The sequence below is a fragment of the Trematosphaeria pertusa genome (assembly GCF_010094035.1).
Source record: "Trematosphaeria pertusa strain CBS 122368 unplaced genomic scaffold BU26scaffold_22, whole genome shotgun sequence".
NCBI classification, from domain to species: domain Eukaryota; kingdom Fungi; phylum Ascomycota; class Dothideomycetes; order Pleosporales; family Trematosphaeriaceae; genus Trematosphaeria; species Trematosphaeria pertusa.
The window spans coordinates 229,269-245,410 of NW_022987233.1; the positions used below are offsets into that span (position 1 = coordinate 229,269).

The 16,142-nt window shown below is 53.8% G+C and overlaps 7 protein-coding genes across 7 annotated transcripts; 4 read left to right on the forward strand and 3 right to left on the reverse strand.

The window, feature by feature from the left end:
* Nucleotides 1-46: 46 nt before the first annotated feature.
* On the reverse strand, nt 47-1,422 carry BU26DRAFT_524903 (uncharacterized protein). The gene has a single exon (XM_033830381.1). It carries the CDS (start codon nt 1,173-1,175, stop codon nt 363-365), a length of 813 nt encoding a protein of 270 aa, XP_033676750.1. The 5' UTR covers nt 1,176-1,422; the 3' UTR covers nt 47-362.
* BU26DRAFT_571498 (uncharacterized protein) lies at nt 1,308-3,138 on the reverse strand (the record flags this gene model as incomplete). The annotated part of the gene is made up of 3 exons (XM_033834142.1): nt 1,308-1,925; nt 1,973-2,157; nt 2,208-3,138. The coding sequence occupies 3 exons, from the start codon at nt 3,136-3,138 to the stop codon at nt 1,308-1,310; spliced, it is 1,734 nt and encodes a 577-aa protein (XP_033676751.1).
* Nucleotides 3,139-4,455: 1,317 nt separating this feature from the next.
* On the reverse strand, nt 4,456-6,192 carry BU26DRAFT_169714 (uncharacterized protein). Its single transcript, XM_033820255.1, has 2 exons — nt 5,598-6,192; nt 4,456-5,543 (listed from the first exon to the last, which is right to left on the reverse strand). Exons 1-2 carry the CDS (start codon nt 6,004-6,006, stop codon nt 4,825-4,827), a joined length of 1,128 nt encoding a protein of 375 aa, XP_033676752.1. The 5' UTR covers nt 6,007-6,192; the 3' UTR covers nt 4,456-4,824.
* Nucleotides 6,193-8,559: 2,367 nt separating this feature from the next.
* On the forward strand, nt 8,560-9,514 carry BU26DRAFT_410675 (Aldo/keto reductase; the record flags this gene model as incomplete). Its single annotated transcript, XM_033822936.1, has 2 exons — nt 8,560-8,786; nt 8,839-9,514. Coding segments are annotated over 2 exons (903 nt in total), but the record flags the coding sequence as incomplete, so codon positions are not given.
* Nucleotides 9,515-10,462: 948 nt separating this feature from the next.
* On the forward strand, nt 10,463-11,754 carry BU26DRAFT_571501 (uncharacterized protein; the record flags this gene model as incomplete). The annotated part of the gene is made up of 5 exons (XM_033834143.1): nt 10,463-10,665; nt 10,718-10,785; nt 10,836-11,415; nt 11,506-11,579; nt 11,702-11,754. 5 exons carry the CDS (start codon nt 10,463-10,465, stop codon nt 11,752-11,754), a joined length of 978 nt encoding a protein of 325 aa, XP_033676754.1.
* Nucleotides 11,755-12,370: 616 nt separating this feature from the next.
* On the forward strand, nt 12,371-13,110 carry BU26DRAFT_511165 (uncharacterized protein; the record flags this gene model as incomplete). The annotated part of the gene is made up of 3 exons (XM_033827274.1): nt 12,371-12,592; nt 12,649-12,710; nt 12,936-13,110. The coding sequence occupies 3 exons, from the start codon at nt 12,371-12,373 to the stop codon at nt 13,108-13,110; spliced, it is 459 nt and encodes a 152-aa protein (XP_033676755.1).
* Nucleotides 13,111-13,517: 407 nt separating this feature from the next.
* On the forward strand, nt 13,518-15,804 carry BU26DRAFT_544291 (alpha/beta-hydrolase). The gene is made up of 2 exons (XM_033831730.1): nt 13,518-14,561; nt 14,617-15,804. The coding sequence occupies exons 1-2, from the start codon at nt 13,550-13,552 to the stop codon at nt 15,483-15,485; spliced, it is 1,881 nt and encodes a 626-aa protein (XP_033676756.1). The 5' UTR covers nt 13,518-13,549; the 3' UTR covers nt 15,486-15,804.
* Nucleotides 15,805-16,142: the final 338 nt, after the last annotated feature.

The window sequence follows — 16,142 nt, forward strand, 5'->3', positions numbered from 1 at the left end:
CGCTCCTTGATGTGTATCCATTGCTGCCGAAGATTCTCATTCCCTATTCAGCTATATAACCGATGGCGACGTCGAGTCTGCCCGACGCCCAATCCAGTATTCAGCCATCCAAATGTAAACCGCGAAAAGGGAATCACGACTTTCCTACCAGCCCAGACTCCCTCAACGCTAGAAACCGCCACCAGCGGGTTGATTGTTTATCCAACAGCAGCTCCAAGAAAGCAGTCCGGCAAAGCGAGGTTACCATCAGAGTATCCGATCTCTTGCTGCGCAAGCGCCCTGCAACAAGAGGACAAGAAAGAAGCAAAGAATGTGCGCGCACTCCTGCAGCCACCAAAAGGCATTCGAGTGTACCAACAACTTCAGACGGCGAACGTGAAGCGCAGCCGCTTAGTCGGTGTCTCGGACTCCTCGACCACCTCGACCTCGTCTCGGTCCCGCTTCCCCTGAGACTCTGTCAACAGCTTGCTCAGATCGGCGACCTGCTGCTCCAACTCCGGCAGCAGCGCCTTCAGCCCATCACGAATCTTGAGGTCCGAGTCGGTAAGCTGGTACTCCGGCGGAAGGCGCTCGCCCATGTGATCGTCGAAAGTCTGAAGCTCATCAACCAGGCCTGCGAGGAAGGTGGAGAAGGCAAGCTCCAGCTGCCTCTTCGCCTCCTTGTGGAGATGGTCGGAGATGCGGTCCAGCATGTCCTCCTCCTCGCTGTTCTTCGGCAGCATGGCCTCCTCCATGGCGGCTTTCTGCTTGTGGAACCAGGACTCGATGACGGGCATCTTTTGGATCTTTTCGTACTTGGCGGCGTTGACGCGCGAGATCATGCACCGGATGTCTGTCTCGGTCGATGCGTACTTGTAGATTTTGCGCAGCGCCTCGCGCAGCACCATGTCCAGGCAAGCCGACTTCTCGAGCACTTTGGCCTGGCGTTGCTTCCACTCTTCGAGGGCGACGGCCTTGAGCGGGACGGGGAGCGAGGACTGGCTGATGAATGTCGAGACCTCGTCGCAGGCGCTCTTGATGGCTGTGTCTAGCAAAGCCGCAATGCTCGCGGTCTGCTTCTTCATCTTAGTCCTCCATGACACCAAGTCTGGGTTGATGGCCTCGCCGATCTCTTGGTTCCAGTTCACCGGCCTGCCGCGGTACTTCTGCGAGTCCGACTTCTTGATGATGCCCATCTCGCGGAGAAGCTTGTTGTAGGTATTCCATCGGGTACCGTTGCTCCACTCACGCACGACGGCAGCAACGTTGTCGAGGGCTTTGGCCTTCTCTTTCGGGTCGCTCCAGAGCTTGATAACTTCGTCTTGGAGCTAGTTTGAGAAGCTGAGTTCATGCGCTTCCTTCAGCCCATCGAGGAGCTCATTGAAGAAGGGGCGGATCTCTGCATAGGCGTCGTTCTTGTTTTCGTGGTCAGTGATGCGCGCGATTTTACCGAGGAAGTTTGGTAACGTGCTGGCAACGTGCTCACGATAGGCTTCGAGGTTGGCATCAGCAGAAATGCCCAGCAAGAATTGCCGCAGCTTTGGAATCCCGGTCATCTCAGGCGTCAAGACGGGGTCTTCGCGGCGGCGCTTTTTCATCCAGTCGATGTATAGCGAGGACGAAACCGAAAACACCTTGATGGGGTCCGGATCCATGTCCTTGTACTTATTTCGCATCTGACCTTCCAGCATCTCTGCACGCTGTTTGACGAATGCGCATTGTGCAGTCTTCTTGAGGTACTCCTGGTAAGCGCTCAGGGCGTCTACCTTCTCCGCCAAGTCGGTGCAATCCGCATCTTCGTCTTCTTCCAAGGCGTCGCGGAACTTGTCTTCGATTTCATTCTGGCTAACCTCAGTTGCCAGCACGAGCTCTTTGATCAGCGGGAAAGGCTGATTAGGGTTGCGCTCGATCACGCTCTCAACAGAGTGGTTATCGAGAAAGAATTCCTGCATGCAAATTAGCCTGAGTCCAAGCCATTAAGAATGAAACTCACGTCGATTTTTGTGAGGACCAAAATCGTGTTCTTCGCTCCATGTGCTCGGATAGATTGCTTGATCTGCTGGTCTACAACCTCTTCCGTCGTCACGCGGTCAGACTTCGCAACGATGATCTCGAAATCCGCCTTCCGGCGAATAGAGTTCGTTGCAGCGGTGCGACTATGGTTCAGGTCGCCCAAGCCTAGACGCGTTAGTATTCTTGGTCAGCAGCACTGAGTGAACAGTACATACCTGGCAAGTCAACAATCGAAACTGCATTCCTCAACAGAGCAGACCCCATGGATATCCTGACGTGGGACACAATCGGCCACAGAGAGGGCAGGGACTCATGCTGCGCAATGTAGTTCTGAGTCTCTTCCATCAAAGCGGCGGCACCCATGTCGAGAAATTGCTTCATGCGATGTTCATCGGCACCAGCTTCCTGCATTCGTCGATGCGCCATCTTGAGAGCTTCTCGAAGTAGAGCACCATTGTCGATATGTGCGGGAAGGAGGAGCGGTCGCAGCGCTTCTGCGGCTTCTTCGTCGTTGTAGGCGTTCCAAAGAAGTCCAAAGAAAGACTCGGCGGTCAAGGCGGCACGCTCCTCTTCATCGTGATACATAGGATCAACCTTATTAGAGAAGTGGAAGTGATAGTAGCGGCGGGCGTGCTCCGATATGATCTCATTCAGCTCAGTGTCGTCCATGAACTGGATTGCGGCATCATAGACCTCGCCAAAGTCTTCCATGCCTGGCTTGTGGACGTATTTGATGGCTGAAGCAGTGCAGGCTCCACCCGCGGCGGATGTCTTGGAGAGATTCCGGCGATGTAGGAGTGCATTGATGAGCAAGGACTTTCCCATGGCCTGTTGACCGACAATGCCGACATCCTTGGCCTGCTCAAAGTGGACTTCTTTCACGCCGACAGCGGCAACCTGAAGATCGGCTAGCTCCAGATCTTGCGGGCGACCATGAACGAGGCGATTCATCACTTTCTGGAATATGCCGAAGATTTCGGAGTCGATATATTGTTTGTTCAGACGAAACCAGGCCATGTCCGGTGGCTGCTCGTCCTTGGGATTGTATGCTTTCGCAGCCATGGGTTTGGCGAGCTTGATAGTTTTCTCCTTGTCATAGGACGGCTTCCAGGTCTCAAAAGGTAGGACCTTGTAGTCGGACGCCATGTTGCTGTCATAGAACGTTAGCAAATGAAAATGGCATTAGACCGAAAACGACTGGCTTACCGGAAGCCCCTTTTGACTGAAATCGAATGGAAGTTGGCGAAAGCTATATGACGAGAAGGAAGTCGAGAGCAGCTGCGACCTCCTCACCTTGTCAGGCAACTGTTGCGGATCGATAGAGAGCTGTGATGTGAGGAAGTAAAAGTCGGTGTTTGAGCCGCAGGCAATCACACAATTTATAGTTTCCATAGTGATGGCTTGGGTGCTCGCGGTGAAAAGAGCGATGAAAAGGAGGCATAACTAAACCTCGATGGAGAAGCGTTCTCACTTTCACACGACGCAGAAAATGAATGAGTTGACTGCATCTGTCTTCGGAGAACGCACACGAAAGACGGTGCGATTTTCGCTCACAGATTAAAGTGTGATGGAAACACGCTACTCGAGATGAAGGACATGAGATATTTCTGGTAGAGGGGCGGTGAGTGAGAGTGAGCGCAAGCTGAGTACTGCCGCACCTGATCCTTTGGAGGGAGGGAAATAAAGCGGGATTGAGAAGATAGCAAGGAAAGAGCAAAAAGCGGTGAGCAGTTAAAGTGAAAGTGAAAGTGAAAGTCTATTTATCTCCTGTGCTAGTGACATCCAAAAGACAGTCATCACATCGACCAATCCCGCAATGCGGCAGCGTGGATGTATCACCTGCTATCTTGAATTGTCCGACGAAGTATTGTTGTCCCTCTCTCATATCGTCATACCGCCGCCTTGTACCATAAGGTTCTGCCGTGGTATGCAGTGGAATAGTGGAATTGCCTACATGATGCTTAGCACAGCGCATAAGCACCCTTGGCGTCCGCCCAAGTCCATTGAACTAGCTCTGGACTCAAAAAGAGGGCAGGAATGTGTGAGGCATGGAACAAATATAGATGACGGGGAGAGAGTAATGTATGTACTTTAAACCTAGAAAGGCAATATATACTTCAATAGAAGGAGGCTACCACTGGAACTACCGAAGGCACCTCTGGCCATGAAAAAGAAGATATGAGATGTTCAAGACTGAAAATGGGTATCTCGGTCATTACAAGGAAATTCGTGAGTGTGCACTGATACCCGCCGAACACATGGCGAGTCGCATTTGCGGCCGTGACGTTTTATACCAGAGAAAACTCCTTCAGAAAAGGTGACGAATGCCTCATGGGATCGAAAGAAGATGCGACCATTGTGGTGGAGGCTTCGTGCGTAATGGTTATGGCGCGCGTGAGGATCGGGACTGTGCGCGCTTGAGGGCGTCGTCGCTACGGCGCCGGAGTCAAGAGCATCATTGGCGCCTGAACTCGCCTTCGGCTGTCTTCTGCATCGCTGTTTACGCGCGCATATTGACGATGACGACCAACTCTAAAGTCCAGGGTGAAGCGCAAGTGGGAATGGCGTAGACGGTATAGTCCTGTGGCCAAGGCGGCAGAACTGCTTGAAGCGTTGAGCGGCTGGTGGATTAAAACTCCAAATCTCCTGAGACAAAACGAGCGTGCGATGCGATGATGGTTGCCGACGGCTTCGCATACCTCTCCTCATTCCCTCGTCTGTAAGCGGTCCAGCATTTCCTCGTTAAGACCTACGGGCTTCATTCCCGCAGATGTTGGGTGCGTCGGCATCATTTTGCCGTAACGAACGTGTTCATTCCGTTGCGATTGTCCTTCATCCGGGGCTTGCTATCCGCCGCACTGCATCTGCATATAGCAAGTCCGTCGCTGAGCCCTTCTCTCGAGTGTCGAGCCTCGGATCTGGCATGGTCGATACTGGTTGTATTATGTCGGGGAAATACTCGTTGGCATCGGCGGCAAGGGGACTGCTGCGCTTGGCTCGGAGCCAAGTGCTCTCCGTCGGCGAATATGCGCTCTCGATGCGCTGGATACCGGATTTCTCGAGATCCGACATCCACTTCGGGTAGGTGTGGAGGCTGCTTGAGAAAGCGGGTGTAAAGCGCGTGATGTCCCACACGGTCTTGGTGGGATCCAGGAAATCGTTTGTATTCCCGAACGTCAGGGTACTCGCACGAACGTTGGCCGAGGAGAGCTCAACGAGCTTGTTGAGAATGGCCAGCTCAAGCTTCAGCTTGACACTGTACGTGAGACCCTTCACTGTTTGTTGTAGTACGTGGTAGCTCATGAATTCGATTGTGAGGAGGGCGATGTCCAGTACGATTATGATGACGTTGATGGAGAACAGCTGCCACATGAGGTGATGGGAGCGCTTCCGTTCCGCGGAGCTAATGATATCGAGGGCCTTCCAGATGTACAGGCCGCTGAGAATAAACTCTTGTACGCAGAATCCACACATCTGGATCCTTTCGACAACATTGTACGCGGCGCCGAACGTGTAAGTGTTGTGGCCGAAGTGGGAGCCGTACACGACAACTGGCGGGGAAAGTCAGCCTATTACCGTACAGCAGCGAGTGGAATAGCGCCTACTAGCAGTGGTGCCGTGGAAGACGATGCCGTTGATGATGATCATCCATTTGATGCCTCGGAGGAGCCTCCTGTGTCCCCCACCAAATACAAGCCACAATCGACTATACAAGACGACGGATTGACCGGTGACCATAAGACTCCAACCAACAGTGTCGATGGCAATCCCAAGAGCGAGGTAGCTCAAGCGAAAGTACTCAATCAAGAATCCTAGCACATAGGGAATGATGCCGAAGCCGGCGAGGACCAGAGACCAGAAGTAGAGGCCTCGATAGGCATGGAAAGTGGTGAAGACGAGCAACTCGAGTTCCAGAGCATTGTAAAGGGCCAGCGCAGAACAGATGACAACGGCAAGGGTATTCGAGTCGTAGACTCCCATAAAACGGTTGTCGGGGCTACTCATTCCACTCATGGTTGCTGGCGATCAAAAGCGCATCTTCCGTGGTATTTTGTTAAGCGCCTCGGCGGATTCGCGGTGTCTTTCGATGCGCAACGGACATGTTCTCGTAGGGCAGAGGCAGAACAGGAGATGGAGAGTAGTAGAGAGGAGGAAGGGCGAAGAAACGGGGGGAGGCCCAGACGAAGTGGACCCACAACACGACCGAGGGGCTGGTTTGGGGATGGTGCTGGGGCTGTCACCCCATGTCAGACTTGTCCCGAGTCCACGGAAAGACGGCTGAGCGTGAGCGGGAACCGGGGGGATAGCTGCGCTATATAGACTCGAAGCGGGCTAGCACTCTCTGGCACCCCGCTGGCAGCGGAATGTTTGATGTGCTTTCACGACGCTATGCTCGCCAGTCGTCGCGGGTGGCCTCATGATAAGTGGCAGAGCCCGGAAGATCCCAAACAGGACCAACACCTGGGCGACGGACACGAGTCCTCTCGAGCGGTAGGACAACGGCTGCCAGTGGACGACTCGCGCGCCAGCCGCATCGTGATTTGCTGCGTTCACATGCGACGATAATGGTGATCACGAATGCCCGTTTCGGCCGGGCTAACGGCGCGGGCGGTTGCTGGAGCGCGCGTCGCATGAGGCGGCCGTCCCTGGTGGAAAATCAGCGCGCGGCTTGGAGGCGCATACGCGCATCACGGACGGAAATTTTCCGATGAGCAGCAGCAGCGTCGCGACGGCGAGAAGTTGGGTGCCGGGCTGTGGAGCGTCACGACGGATGGATGGTGGAGCGATGGTGGAGGATGGAGGATGCAGGGCGCGCATTGCGGCAGGCGGGGCAGGCGAAGCGCCATCTTCCAGCGCTCGGCGTCGCGTTCCACCTCCGCACCATCACCAACGCGCCCGCTCCCAATATATCGCTGCATCGCTTCCCGTCACACTGTGCTGTGCCACAACGTCAATAAACCGCTCACCGTCTGCGCAGAAACCCTCCGAGCGCCCAACCTCGTCCTTCGTGTTGCGACTCAGCACTCTCTGAGAGCGTCCTCTTCCCCCATGGCCGCACGCGTGCATCGTCAGCGCCTCACTCCTCCGCACGCAACGCGCTCGAAAGAGACAGCAGAGTGGCAAGAGACGGACGGATCACCGGTTCGCGGCTGAGGTTGTCACGTAAGACCCGCACAGCTGTGTAACGCCCTCCCGCATCCATCCTCACCATCCCGGACGACAACCCGAGCCTGTTGCAATCCCGTTCCTCATAGACAGCCGTCCGCACTCTAGACCCCCGAGACCTCATGTCGGTTATGGCCGGGTGATGGCCTCAATCACAAGCAAGCCACATCTCGGAAACCGACTCCCGCGACGTGCAATCCCGGCCGAACCAACTCCTATACCTCGAGACTGAGTTCTCGGCCGTTATGCACAATCTCCTTCTAGCGGCCGCCATCACCGTTGCACAGACCATCTCGAACACGAAGAATGGTCGCCTTAGTGTCGTTGGTACGACGACGTCACAACGCTGTACCCCTGTTTGACAACGAGAGAGATTAAGGCCGCCCAATCCCAGTTCCCCGCTTTGTAGCTCACCGCGCTATGTCTCGAACGCTGGCATATCCTCTCGTGGTGTTGAGCCATATGCACCGTTGGCTAGATTTGGCAACTTCGGCTCTGGTTTGTACATCGGGATGCACGGCGGGACGGCCGATCCCCGCCGTCTTCCACCTGCAGCTAAGACAAGTGCCAGCGCTGAGACAATCCTTCACAGAATTCCGACTTCTTCAACCCATCTTCGCAAACCGAATCCACCGGCCCAAGCCCTCTTTTGGCGAGGTAATGCTCCCGTCGGGAGACCCCTCAGGAGATATCCTTTCGACTCCTTGGCCGCGTCCCGCTAACCCTCTAGGCGCCCTGTTCCCTCTTGTGCAAGACAGATTCTTGTGCGAAGTATTAGCAATCACGAAGGCCGCAGCTACCTAGCCTCCGTGCTACTTCATCGTGTCATTACGCTCGGGGTTCTACATCGACTTGAAATGGATATTCTCCGCAACCCCATGCCTCTCGGAATTCCCCCAGTCGACTAGCAGTCGCTCTACTGGTGACTGCCATATCGTTGGTGACACCGTCAGTTGAGCATGCGCTGGTCGCATCAGATGGTAAGACTTCACATACTGTGGGATGTATATGAGAAGCGTCGCGACGTCGAGGCGATCTAGACTGTTGCATCGTCCCATTCCCATACCTATGGACACCGCGATGTATATCAATGTACTTTTCTTGATATCCCGACACCAGCCCTCATCCTTATATGGTTCTGGAGCAGGTTCTTGAAGTTGTTTAGAGATAGAGACGCTATGCCCCACGCTGCAAGTTCAGCGCCGATCCCCCGCGGAGCATTTCTGCGTAACGTCATGATTGCCTCTCTCAACTTCAACCACCTTCTAACTTTCGCATCTAAGTCTTCTCTTCGTACTCCTATTTTTATTTCCCATCATGCGATTGTCTGTCTTCTTCGCGGCCTTCGTCGGCGTCGTGCAGTGCCGCAATATACAGCATCCTATCGTTCTTCGGCCCCAGGGAATTTCGCAACCGCTTATTGGCTTCGGCACATGGAATTTAAAAGAATCGCCTGAAAATACTACTAGGGCAGTCGCGATTGCGATTGAAACAGGCTACAGACAAATTGATTGCGCAGCTGCGTATGGCAATGAGAAAGCAGTTGGAAAGGGGATCGCGGATGGATTGAAGAAGGCCGGGCTGAGCAGAGACGAAATATGGGTCACGAGTAAGCTATGGAATGACCAGTATGCGGAGTTGCTTTCATTTCACGAAAACGAGAATGTTAATTCTTTGCAGTCACGACCCGGACCGCGTAGAAGCAGGACTAAACCAATCCCTCGAGGACCTCGGACTTGACTACTTTGACTTATATCTTATGCACTGGCCCGTGGGCAAAGGCCCAGACGATGGAAAGTATCACTGGGACTACGTCAAAACCTGGCACGCCATGTCTGCCCTTCTCAAAACCGGGCGCGTCCGCAACATCGGCGTGTCGAATTTCGCTCCCTCGCAGATGAAGAAGTTGATCAAGCACAGCAAAGTCAAGCCCGCCGTGCACCAGATGGAACTCCACCCCTACCTGCCGCAGGCGAAATGGATCCGCGCGCATCAAGCAGCCGGCATTGCAGTCACTGCTTACTCGCCCTTGGGAAACATGAATCCGACGTACGGCGACCGCTCGCGCCGCTCCCCGACGACGCAGTCTAAAGCTCCATTGCTCCTCGAAAATGAAACCGTGGAGGACATCGCGGAGAAGCGGAACTGTACGCCTGCGCAGGTTGCCCTCGCTTGGGGCATGAGCAGAGGCACGAGTGTCATTCCGAAGAGCAAGCATGCGAAGTATATTGAAGAGAATCTTGGGGCGAAGACGTGTTTGTTGGAAAAGGACGATTTTGCTAGGATTACGAAGTTGGGCGAGGAGCCGATTAGGTTTAATAATCCCGGGGGTGGATGGGGAGTGCATTTGTTCGAGGGGTTGGATGATGCGTGAGAGGATAAAATCTGGCGACCATTGAAAGAGCAAGGAAGGGAATGTGAATAAGGAAAGTGCAGAGGGTAAATTTGACGAGCCGCTTATGAGCTGAGGCGAAGACTGCCTCCATTTTGGTACCCAGCCACCTTACGAACGCGTCACGTGATTCAACCTGTTCAACCCTGGAAGTTCACTCGAAACACCAGTCCCCAACCTAAGTCACGCTCACAATTTCGGTCGCTGCATCTCTCATGACGTCCCTCACCCTTCCGGATCGGTACATCGGCCATACCGCGATGATGGAAGTCGGGTGTAGGGTATGGAGGGCTCGGGAGTCTTACCGCATGTAGCAATCTAACCTTTCGCACGACTTCATATTCGGCCTACACGATATCTGCAGGCCTTAGAGCCCTGCAACACTCGGTATGCTCCTGAGGCCTTCCTCTTCGGTTCGGAAAATTTTGACACCGTTCTCATGTCACTGCTCGTGTGGGTTTAGCTTGTCTGGTCCGTACGCTGACTTCTAGGAACCTTCTTTGATGGTTGAGGCTCTGGAAAAGCTCATCTGGTGCTTAAAGGAGTCTAGGTAATTCGAGGTCGTTATACTTGGCATCGAAGATGCTTGCATAATTGCACTCAATATATATGGATCCCAATAGAAGGATTACGCCCTCCTCCTTTAGGATGTACAGCTTTGGAAAAGGTATGGTGATACAGCATCCTATTCTTCGGCATCTTACGCACCTCTCATCCAGGGCTCTAAGCACTGCAGTGTCTGGTTTCCCGGGTCCCAGAAGAGGAAAGCTATCCATCGCGTCTATTCGTTAAACGACTGCACTCCTAGAAGCAAGGCAGTATATAAAGGCTTTCACAGGTACTCTCTCATCGAGTCAGTTCATCGTTGAGAAAACTGTTCTGTTTCCGCGAACTGCCGTTCCCGGGTCCGCCATGCCTTGCTTACGCATTAATCTTAGTCTCTTCATTCTACTTCCTTCTCTGGCCTCGACAGCAACAATACTCAACACTGTTCAAGTACCCACAGAATGCAAAACCTGCCCTTACACGCTCTGCCCCAACAAAGCAGCCTACAGCAACAGCCAAAGCATCACCCTCAGCTGCTGGACCGAAGGAACAAACATCGTAGATGATACGTGCGTAACAGCTTTCCACACCTTCTCCTCTGCTAACGTCACCTCCATCCAGCACCTGGCTCAAATCCCAAGACAACTGCTTCGTCACCCAATACGACCTCCTCGAATACCCCGGCGACTGTAACCCCTTCAACCCCCTCTCCAACCCCCTCCCCACTAACCCCAACCAGACACAACCGCCCTCCCCTCCTGCGGCGACATCCTTCCCTCTTACACCCGCACCACCGCCCGCACCCGCTACATGACGGACTGCTACTTCACGCCCGCCGTCAACGAGAAGAGACTCGCGCCTAAACACTACAAATACGGCATCGACCTCCCCCTCCTCTGCACCGCGCACAACCGCAGCGCGCTCATGGGCAGGACGACGTGGTTCAAGACGCCGTCGAACTGCTACGTGCATGAGACGACGCTGTGGGATGTTGAGGATGCGGATGAGCTGGATGATTGCGGGCCGCTGCCGCCGGGGTTGACGCCGGATGATCATGTGCCGGAGACGACGACGACGACGAGTAGTGTAGTGGCGAAGCAGACGGGGGGAGTGCGAGAGAAGGGGAGTAGGACTGGGACTGGGACTGGGATAGGGAAGAGATGGCTGTACAACACGACGATCGGCGAGGAATATGTGAATTGCACGGAGAAAGCGTCAGTTATGCCGAGTCAGACGAGACGCGTGTATGAGTTTGGGCAGGCTGTTGTGCCGCAGTGCGCGACGTGGGGGGATTCGGAGCGCGGGAATGGGACGGGGATGTATGTTATGTCACTATTTTATCTCGTTTTCTTTCTCTTCTTGTTCTCCCTCTTTTCTGTGGGGGAAGTGCTGACGATCGAGATGAACAGCATTTTCTTGTTTACGACGGATTTCTCCTATGTAAGGGATTGGGAGACGGATCCGGGGTTGAGGGAGGACTTTTGTAAGTATTCTCGCTTTTTTTTTCTTTCTTTTTACTTTCTTTTCCATGGTGGTGGTGCAAGTCCTGGGTTAAGAGGGATGGCCTTGACTGCACTAGTGGAACTGGCTGATGCTTTTGAATAGATCGCGAGAATTACTATCCACCCTGCGAGTGGTTTACAGACACGGAGTCTTAGTCGCACAAGCAAGTAGAGAAAGTCTTCTTCCTCGACGATCGCAACATGAATCCTTTTCCCCAAAAGTTGTTCGTGGAATGAGCGGATAATATGGCCGAGGCCGGCCCTGGGGCTATGGATGTGGGGCCTCCCTATATCGGCAAAGTAATCAGGAAGATCATGTCGCATATTAACCCTCCATATCCCAACATCTTGCACCTTAATTATCGCCTCTAACATCTTCCCGCTGAATTACGCATGCCTCGTGGGGCGATCACTGACGATGGACCAGGTCGAGTGATTGTGCGCAATGTTGGAATCCGGGTATTCGCGCCTGTACCACGTATGCTACCGGGGAGCGTATCGTTCGAGGCTGAGAAAGGGGTTTTAATTCGCCTTAGATTTCGCGTAGATGCTGGCGGGCGGCTGGACCCTACTGTAGTAATGTCCTGGGCCGAGTACTCCGATCGAGGTTCAGGATTCCCCGTTCTGTGGATACATTCATTTGCGCATTTGCTCCGTGCGTTTCGTCAGCGTATAAAGCTCGAGGAACAACCAACCCAATGGATAACCTAGCCTTCACTTCACCAGTCGCGTTCTCTAGTTCTCAGCCTAGTCTCGCAGCAAGCAAGCCATCATGCGCTTCCTCACCACCTCCTTCGCCCTCCTCCTCCCTATCTCCCTCTCCCTCGCGCAAACCACCGGGCCCTGCGACAACACCCTCGGCGGCCCCTGCGACGGCGTCCGCGTCGCAACGACATGCTTCGCCTCCATCGGCATGGGCTCCACGCGCGAAGTCCCAGCAAACGAAGTGTATCGCTGCGTGGACGACCAGGATGCGGAGAGCGCGAAGAAGCAGGTATGAGCTGAGGGCGAATGAATAGGTGGGGAATTTGTGTGGCTGATGCGGGATAGGTTTGCGCGTGCTATGGGTGCGATACTGCGCTCGAGCCTTGGGTTTTGAAGAATGGCGCTTGGTAAGTGGAAGCGTGGGGGAAGGCGGAGGGGAATGAGGGTTTGCTGATGAGGTGTGTAGTAATGGGACGAGTGTGGGAGGGGTGAGGCGGATTAGGGGGACTGCAAGGTTGGGGAGGTGAGGAGGTGGAGAGTGTTGATTGGGGTGGATGGAGGATTGGGGGGATGGTGTGTAGGATAGAGGAACTTAGGGATTGGAAGAAAATGTAACGATCTACGCGGTGTAGGTTGGTCCGAACGCTTTCGGGTTTTTTATGGAAGCCGCATTGCGACTCCCTCTTCAGACTTCTCTTTCCCGCTTTCCTCAAACCGACAATAGCAACCAGCCCACAATCCACCATGTACGCGAACGTAGTCCAGAATCCCGCCCGATACCCCTTCAGCACCCTCGTCGAATTCTAACCCTCAAACGCAGCACCATGGGCATCATCATCCTTCGCCATTACACCCAGCGTAACAAGCTGATATATCCCAAGGCCGAATAATCAGAGTATAGATACCGATTCGAAATGATTTCAGTATGAGTCTTTTCGCAACGAGCTTTTTGTGGTAGCTTCCCAGACTTATGTAGTTGGAAGTCTTATCCTCAACTATTTCGGCGCGTTCTGATTGGCCATTTTCAAAACACCCTGAACCTCGTCAACTCGCAGGATACGTGACGTACCGTTCTGCTTAGAAACGCGCGATGGATCTGCCCTATATCTTATCTGGAACCGATCGTCCTTGAACTATGCATGAAAATTGACGAATGACGAGGCCTGGTCGGTAGGCAGTGCTGCGCCTCAAGGCTTCAAAACACCTCGCCCCAACGAAATCTTTAGGGAAACAAATCCATCCCACGATGCATTCAAAGATCCTCATTGCTCTTCTTGCATCTCTTGTTCGGAGCGTTCTTGCAGGCCCTCTCGTGCATGCGAAAATCCGGGAAAGCCGAGTGACGTACCGCGGCACGACTTCCGATTCGATCGAGCACTTCCAAAACATCAAATATGCCCACGATACGTCCGGAGAGCAGCGGTTCGCTCCGCCAGAGCCCTTCATCCCCCATTCAGGCAGTGACATAGATGCTACTATTCCAGGCCCAGCATGTCCGCAGATGCAGGCGCCGATACCGCTGTTCTTCGCGGAGACGGCGGATATGAGCGAAGACTGTCTGAGTCTACGAATCGCTCGACTAGCTGGCACTACACCGGACGCGAAGCTCCCAGTCGTGGTGTGGATCCATGGAGGCGGTGTCGTGAAAGGGTCGGCGTCTGATCCGCATTCCGAGCCGGATAACCTCATCAGGCTGTCTGCGGAGATCAACCAGCCCATCATCTACGTCGCTATCCAGTTTCGGATCACTATCTTTGGATTCGCGCGATTGCCTACTCTCCGAGATCAGAGATCGCTCAATGTGGGGCTCAGGGACCAAAGAGCCGCGTTCCAATGGGTGAAAGACAATATCGAAGCCTTCGGGGGCGACCCATCGAAGATTACGGCGTACGGGTTAAGCGCTGGCGGCACTTCTATGGCGCTTCACCTCATGAGCTACGGGGGAGAGAAGGGCGTTCCGTTTACGCAGGCTTGGATGATGTCCGGACCACCGGGCACAGCGCTGAACATGAGCAGTGATGCTACGGAGGTGCATACTAAAGCCGTCGCGGAGAAGCTTGAGTGCAAGGGAGATGACGATAAGGCAGTGTTGAAGTGCTTGAGGGAGGTACCGATGGAGAAGCTGCTAAGCACTGCTATGGAGTATTCCGTTGCAAATCATCCGCCTGCTGGGCTTTTCACTTTCATTCCGTCAGTGGATGGCGACTTCTTCCCGGACCGGCAGTCGGTCTTATACAAAACTGGACATTTTGTGAAAGGTGAGCGCGCTTATCACGTCTTTCGTGAGGAGCTTGCAGAGCTAATCGGGTACAGGTATACCGATGGTATTCGGCTGGACCCAAAATGATGGCACTATGAACACCGGCCCGGCCCACCTTATTCAGTCGGAAGACGATATGATACCCATCATCAAAGGCTTCGCGCACGCTCTCACAACTGACGACTTCAACAGTCTCTTCCAGTACTACGCGGCAGCCGACTTCGAGCAAGAAGTAGTGAACTATGAAGCCTCCAAAACCGAAGGTGACCCGGTCGTACCAGTGCACTTCTTTCGCCTAGCTCGCATCCTGCGCGACTTACTATTTACATGCTCGTCTATTGACTTCGGCTACGAGATGACCAAGCACTCGCGGCTCGAGAAGTCAGGTTGGTCCAAAGTTCGCCTTTACGATCTAAACCAGACCATGTTCTCGCCTTTCCTTAAAGGCGCGGGCATGCCATATGCCGGAGTAACCCACGGCTCCGACACCAACTACATCTTTAGCGGCGTCTTACTCGAAGGAGCCGTATCGCCCGAAGACCAGCAGCTCTCACGCGAGCTCACTACCGCCTTCATAAACTTCGCGTACACCGGGGATCCAAACGCCCACTCCGATTCGGACGAAGAGGACTGGCCGCCCGCGTTCTCGCAAGATATGGATCTCATCGCTGAAGACGAGCCCCGTTCGCTTAGTATCCAGGTGATTGGTGGACTGCATGGTACTGGGGCAGTGCCTCTGAGAAGGATTCCGCCGAACTTCCTCACCATGGAGGCGAGGGAGCAGCAGATCCTGGGTGAGCAGACTGAGTATGGGGCTATGCAGTCGCCGGCGTGGAATATGAGGAAGGCAGAGGTGGAGAAGGAGAAGCTGTTTGAGAGGTGCGAGTTCATTAATGGGTTAGCTGAGAAGCTTGGGCATTGAAAAGGTGGCTCACTGGAAATTCCTACATCGCAAAGTCTCGGCCAGGTCTGGCATTATACTCCATAATGCCACTGCCGGCATTTTTTCTGTCCGGGTTTGGAAAGCCGCACCCGTAGGCCTTCGGAGAGTAGAGAGAAGACTGAGGGAGTGACTCTCTATGCTCATCAACCATAAGACTCGCTCATATGCACCCTGATCTTGGCGGCGTGCCTCCCTCATATTTGGCTTTGGAAAACTCTTCCTGGTGCCCTCCAACAGATAAAGACAAGACTGAGCCTTTCCCTCTCCACATCTCTGAGCTAAGGCGCTTGCTCATACTCACGCCAACCTTGGTCGCATGTACATCGCAGTTCACATAACGGCTTTCAGATGCTTGACTTCGGAAAGCTACTTCTGGAGGCTTTCGTTAAGTAAACGCGAGGACGACCCTTCGCTTTCCCCTTTCTCGAAGCCAAAGGTTGTTCGTGAGCATGCTGACATTAGCAGCATTTATATCACGGCCTGCACACCTATACTTCTAATTTTTGACTCTAGAAAGCCCACTCCTAAAGGCCTTCAATGTATCATGTATAGTCTAAAGTCCGACTGCCTGTTAGATCGCCGTTCTTTCTCATCCCTGGACCCATTCTCCATCGCCTGCGCTCGCAGTGTTGATAC

Excerpts from the sequence above, each read along its gene's own strand:
- BU26DRAFT_524903 (XM_033830381.1), bottom strand. The coding sequence starts at position 1,175 with ATGGGCATCATCAAGAAGTCGGACTCGCAGAAGTACCGCGGCAGGCCG.
- BU26DRAFT_169714 (XM_033820255.1), bottom strand. The coding sequence starts at position 6,006 with ATGAGTGGAATGAGTAGCCCCGACAACCGTTTTATGGGAGTCTACGAC. Across the intron at positions 5,544-5,597 it reads CTTCCACGGCACCACTGCTA|TTGTCGTGTACGGCTCCCAC; the intron begins GTAGGCGCTATT and ends TTTCCCCGCCAG.
- BU26DRAFT_544291 (XM_033831730.1), top strand. The coding sequence starts at position 13,550 with ATGCATTCAAAGATCCTCATTGCTCTTCTTGCATCTCTTGTTCGGAGC. Across the intron at positions 14,562-14,616 it reads AACTGGACATTTTGTGAAAG|GTATACCGATGGTATTCGGC; the intron begins GTGAGCGCGCTT and ends AATCGGGTACAG.